Raw genomic sequence first — 6,000 nt, 5'->3', positions numbered from 1 at the left:
TTTTTTTTTTTTTTTTTTTTTAGAATAAAGCTAGAACTGTCAGCTATCAAATGACATAGCAATAACATAGATGCCAATGACTCTAGTACTTCCAACAATGAACTAACGCCATTGGTTGCAAAAATGCGTCATGACTTTTCCGACAACCCAATAGTTAGAATAGGTCGGAGTGAGTAATGAAATCGGTGTCTTTTTTTAAACAACCACGTGAAATTTTGAGATATTAACAACGAAAGATTTCTACCGAGCGGCAACCAACTGGCCAATCAGCATACGCGCTGCGGTGAGACGAACGCTGTACGCGCTATAGCATCGGCATGACAGGCCAACCTCCTAACAATTAGGAAAACGCGTTGCTTCTTTTTCCTTTTCATTTCCGTCACATCAGAATACATCGGAAATATATCATGTGCATGTATGTGTCTCCCAATTTCGTGCTTATAAAATGTACGCAATTGAGATTTTTTGTGTAAGAAAAATTACTTGAAAATGAATTGAAAATTAATTAAATCATAGAACCCATTAAAATTAAAATTAAAATACGTATTAATCAACATTTACGAATTATTTACGAAATATTTACGAATTTTTTCGATATTAATCGACAAAGTTGATCAATAACGTCTTTCAGTTTTGTTATGTTTCAGTCCGGATCGTATCTAGATATTCGTGTATTTTAACATAAAATTGTGTCAATTGCATTATATCACAATTCGATAAGCGGTCAAATAGAATGAAAAATAACAGGTTAACGTAATATCAAAATAAGTTGATAAATGAGTTTTGTATTCTTAATCAACGATGCACTTATATCCACCCATCAATTAAAATACATTATCGACGCTTTCTGTATAAAGTTATAAGATTCTGTTATAAATAGAGAATGGTAAACTCAGACATGCGAGACTCTTATGATTATTCGATACTATCAATATTAATCGAATAAAACTGTTATCTCTGTATTTAAAAATATTTATGTGACTTTCGAAAGTTCCATAAATTATATTTGTAACTTAACATATGAAAAATATATCTCAGAAGTAAGTTCAATATTTAAAATCAATAAAATATATTTTTATAAACACATGTCCAATTTGACAACTTGTTTCTATATTATAGCGAGTTTTATAGTTATCTTTTCGAAAGCTGAAGTGTTATGCGAAAGTGGAGAAGAGAGAGAGAAAAGAAGGGAGGAGAGGGAGAGAGGAAGAGAGAGTGGGGAAAGAGAGGAAGAGAGAGTGGGGGAAGAGAGGAAGAGAGAGAGAGAGTTATACTTCATTTCAGTCGGCTATTTACCATTAAAATTTCCAATATAGTACTCGGTTGTGTGGAAAGAATAGGGAAATCGATGACCAGACGTTTATAAATTTATAAACTATAAACTATAATACTATTTATTTATAAACTATAATATTATTTATTTATAAACTATAATTTATAAACTATTTATAAACTATGAGGTACTAGGTAATAATTTTAAGCACCTCTTGCGAAAAAAATTAAATAGACAAAAATCGTTCGAAAACAAAACTTGTAACTCGTGAACAAGTTTTTCATTAAACATATTTTTATACAAATTTATTTTATTGTTTTTATATACGGAATCTGTATCCGAAATATTTTCCACCTAGTTATACATAAAATTATATTCTACATTATTAAATACATGAACGTACACGTATCGCGACGAGGATACGCGAAATATCCTAGGAATAGGATACGTTAAACTTGGGTAGTATCAAAAATCTCTAAAACGCTCGGTTCGTAAACGATAAAACCGGTCATTAGCGTATTCTTGTGTGATACATGACTCACCTCCAACGAATTTGCCTGCTGTAAAGTGTTGCCATCCTGATCTGACAGCGCTAAGATGACAAGCGTCAGGATACCGGCGACAAATATAGTTCGGCGAATTCCTGCCAGGACGCGACGACGTGAGGTCATCTTCTCCCGCAGAATGTGTTTCCGTCTATACTCATATCGAACTGGAACATGTCAGGACGTCATCTCACATACCATCCTATGAGATATTAGTCAGTCTATTGATTGACTCGTCACTCATAACATACTATTATGATAACTAACACTATTATGAATTAAATTTTGTTGCTAATATAGATGCATGACGGAAATGAGTAAAGAATTTCTATCAAAAACGGATACATAATGTAATGCCGAATGTGTGTGTGTGAAGCTAGTAGTACATACAAAAATATAAAGTAGTAAAACTTTAATAGTAGTAGTAATAATACTTTATTTTCTACTTCAGCTTTTATACAGCCAGGAAGTTTTTTTATTTATACATTTCCTTATTTTTACATTTTTCTTATACACCTTTTCTTTTATTCTTTTTTAATCTTAACTTATTTATTTCTTAAATCTACTTCTTTCCTTTCGCTTTTTTCCTTCTTATCCTATATCTTAACCTATATACTGGCCAATTTTATTTTTTTGGATTTCATATCCTTAGATTTCTTTATCCTATACTACTCTCGGAGGTTTGCCAGGCCTTCCAAAAGGAGTGCGAGTGTACGAAAATTTTTCCTCTGGGAATCGAACCCGGGCTTTCAGCGTGGTAGACTAGTGTTTAGTCCATTGTTTTCCTACGCTCGCATTCTAAAACTTGAACAGTAAAAGTAAATTGATCAAATACAGTCTGGGAAATTATCGGAAATGTAAAACTGTTATTTTAAAAAGTTTGACTAATTTGTCGATCCGTTTATCACAACATTACTTTAAGTTGTTTTATATCTTTATATATGTGCCACCAGATTTTAAAGTTCCATATTTTCTTCGTGTATTCTCACTTATTGTATTATCACGTCAAAATAGTATATTTTTCTTGCATTGCACATCCAAGTAAATTGGTTTCTCATCATCATATGTATTCAATAATGCGATTACTGATATACACTGAAATTCTTTTTTCAAAATAGAAGTTTTCCTATACAAGATGAGTAAAAAGTCCCGGACCGGTGAAATATCTCGAAAGCATTTCCGAAAGAAATGTTTCCTTCAAAAGTTGTAGGGTTTTAAATTACTTATTCACTGATCTGGTCAGTCTGACTTTGGATGGCGTCATCAAAGTCAGATCAAAGTCAACTTTGCTTTTTTATATAGAAACATGTATTTCTTTTATTACGGAATTTTATTCTACGTAAAAAAACAACTTTTGTTTGAAAAATTTTTTCATACGACCTCTATTTTTTAAGATATTTGCGGAAGTATTTATACAATTATTGGTTTCAATAATTTCTTACTCGAATTCAAATCTACCGAAAAATGGTAAGAGATAAAAACTGCTTATTTTTTTCTCATAGAGTTCTGAGAATTTTTTCATAATTTTTTATTAACTTTTTAGTACTGCATTATCTTGCATTTTCTTGAAGTACTAAAAAATTAATAAAAAATACTGAAAAAATTCTTAGAGCTCTATGAGACAAAAATAAGCAATTTTTATCTCTTGCCATTTTTCGGTAAAGTTGATAAAATTTGAGTAAGAAATTATTGAAACCAATAATTTTGTACATATTTCCGCAAATATCTTAAAAAATAAAGATCGTATGAAAAAACTTCAAACAAAAGTTGTTTGTTTCTTTACGTAGAATAAAATTCCATAAAAAAATACATTTCTATTTAAAAAAGCAAAGTTGACTTTGACTTGACCTTGGCGACGCCACTTAAGGTCAGACTGACCAGATCAGTGAATTTAAAACCCTACAACTTTTATAGAAAACATTTTTTTCGGAAATAGTTTTCGAGATATTTCACCGGTCTGAGACTTTTTACTCACCCTGTATATAGATATTTTATGCCATCGAATGCACGAATAATAACGTAACAAAAAAATAATTTGTTTCGGAATGCATTATGAGAAAATAATTAATTGCCTTTTCTTCAAATGATTTTAAAACGGCCTTTAAAAATGAAGACAAAAATAGACGCTAGAATCTAGAGATATTGTATTTATAGTTGCACTATGTATTATCCCATACAACATAACGTCTAAAATTGGGACATAAGACGTCTTATATTCCAACGTTTAAGAAATAAGACGTCTTTTAGACGTCTTATATCCCGATTTTAGACGTTGTGTTGTGTTGGCTACTTTCTACACTTAAAATAAAGCAGGTATTTGAAACTTGAAGGAAGTGAGAAGAAAAGAAAAAATGTGAACATAATCAAATGCAATTATTAAAACACATCTAAGGATATTCCGTACTTTAGCGTTCATCGTTCTGTTCTCCATTAGAATTCTATATCGAGTATCTCGTGCGTATAGAGAAAAGTAGTGATTAAAATATTTATAAGAATAGAATAACAATCGGAGCGTCCACACTGTTTAAGAACGCTCGAGTTAAAGATTTGAGTATTAACAATGGAAAGCAACGAGAGAATTGAAAAGAGTATATAATATATCGTATATATCGTATGTAATATATCGCATTTATATGTGAAATGTCGCGAAATGGATAGCAGGATCGGAGGAGACGCGAGACTGATGGAATGAACAATCACTATCGCATTTCTACACGCAAAAACATATTCTGTAGTGGCAGCTAGAAACTCTGTTATACGAGGTTCAGTTGCAATAACAGAAAACTAGTAAACTGGTGTTTACTAGGTATATTATAATATACTGTGAACATTATAAGGATACATTATATAAACATAAGTCGTAAGAATATCGTTAGAGTCATCGATAATCGCCGCGGGCTGCTTGATCGTCAGATTAAGCAATACTTTAACGGAGTCAGGTATGGATAAGTGATCCGGTGGTATACCGGTTGGGGTCGAAATTTGCGAAAAAGAATTCACGAAAACTTGGAGTGTTTGACCTTCGATATGTAGTAGCTTATAAGACATGAAAAGATTAGGAATATATAAATATATTTTGTTAAATATTAATCTATTCCTAATAGCTGAAACATCCATTAGTATGAACTGAAGTATAGGTTGGGATAAACGAAACTTGTATCTTTCATAACATTTTAATTGGGATGACTGAATATATGTTTGGCCCAACAGAAACTTTCTAACAAAATTTCTTTTTTGTAGCAACCGATTTTTCAGTTGATTCCTGAGGAACCGAAAATTTCGGTTGTCGTAACTAAAATTCGGTTATGCCAACTGAATCATTTTTTGCGTGTAGAGATCGCAAAATCGCGAGCATTATCGTGCTAAGCGTATACATGGAAGCTCAGTACACAGAGAGAACAATTTGGTTGAATCAAATAAACGGTTCTTTGGAATAGTCCAAACGAATTTTTTGATTGATCGAACAAAATTTTGTTTGACACAACAAAAATATTTATTTACGACTTAATTCCAAAGAAATATTTTTGTTGTGTTAACTAATTTGTTTGGACTATTCTAAAGAAACATTTATTTAATTCAATAAATTGTTCTCTCTATGTATACAGACTTCTATATAATATATTAAACTGTAAATTTCACAAACCTCTCAAATGTTTTCTAATTTTATGTATTTAGTTAGAACGCATGCGCAAAATAAACGTGCAAAGAATCCAACTTTCCGTTATCAATATTTTATACTTATCAGCTATCAGGTAGTTTTCTTAATTTTTATAATTAAAATATGCAAAATATTTTAATATAAATTAAAAAATCTGTTTAAACTAAAAAGCGTATAATTAATATACTTAAATTATAATAGTAAATATTTTTTTATATTAAAATTATAATGATTAGCGGAATGATTAGAGAATTTAAAAGAAGTAACTCTTATTAACAGCTAATTGAAGAAAATATTCGAGAATAAGTTACAAAAATGTTAATAAATTTATCTTCTTAGTAAAAAATTCTGACATGTTTGCTTTTCTCCGTAACGTTAAAAACACAAAAAATATATTTATAATTCGTGTCATTACACTCAAACAAACAATTCTAAGTACAAAGGCTCTCGAAGTATACAACTTAAATTAACTATACTTTTAGGCCAGTAAGAACTAACGCTAATGTTAGAGCGAATATTTAAAT

At 30.5% G+C, this 6,000-nt stretch overlaps 2 protein-coding genes across 6 annotated transcripts in view; one reads left to right on the top strand and one right to left on the bottom strand.

Moving 5' to 3' along the window:
* LOC116850987 overlaps window positions 1-6,000 on the top strand; it is a 168,008-nt gene that overhangs the window by 108,114 nt on the left and 53,894 nt on the right. The gene's annotated exons all lie outside the window — the stretch shown is intronic.
* LOC116850988 (carbohydrate sulfotransferase 11) overlaps window positions 1-6,000 on the bottom strand; it is a 94,476-nt gene that overhangs the window by 76,408 nt on the left and 12,068 nt on the right. The window contains exon 2 of the mRNA XM_032829927.1: window positions 1,816-1,985. Coding sequence (XP_032685818.1) covers window positions 1,816-1,985 — 170 coding nt within the window. The remainder of the gene's footprint in view (window positions 1-1,815; window positions 1,986-6,000) is intronic.

This window comes from Odontomachus brunneus, unplaced genomic scaffold, assembly GCF_010583005.1.
Source record: "Odontomachus brunneus isolate Ranch 3 - 2012 unplaced genomic scaffold, Obru_v1 Obru_scaffold_163, whole genome shotgun sequence".
NCBI lineage: Eukaryota > Metazoa > Arthropoda > Insecta > Hymenoptera > Formicidae > Odontomachus > Odontomachus brunneus.
The sequence above is the reverse complement of the archived record's forward strand: the minus strand, read 5'-3'. Positions and strand labels throughout refer to the sequence as shown.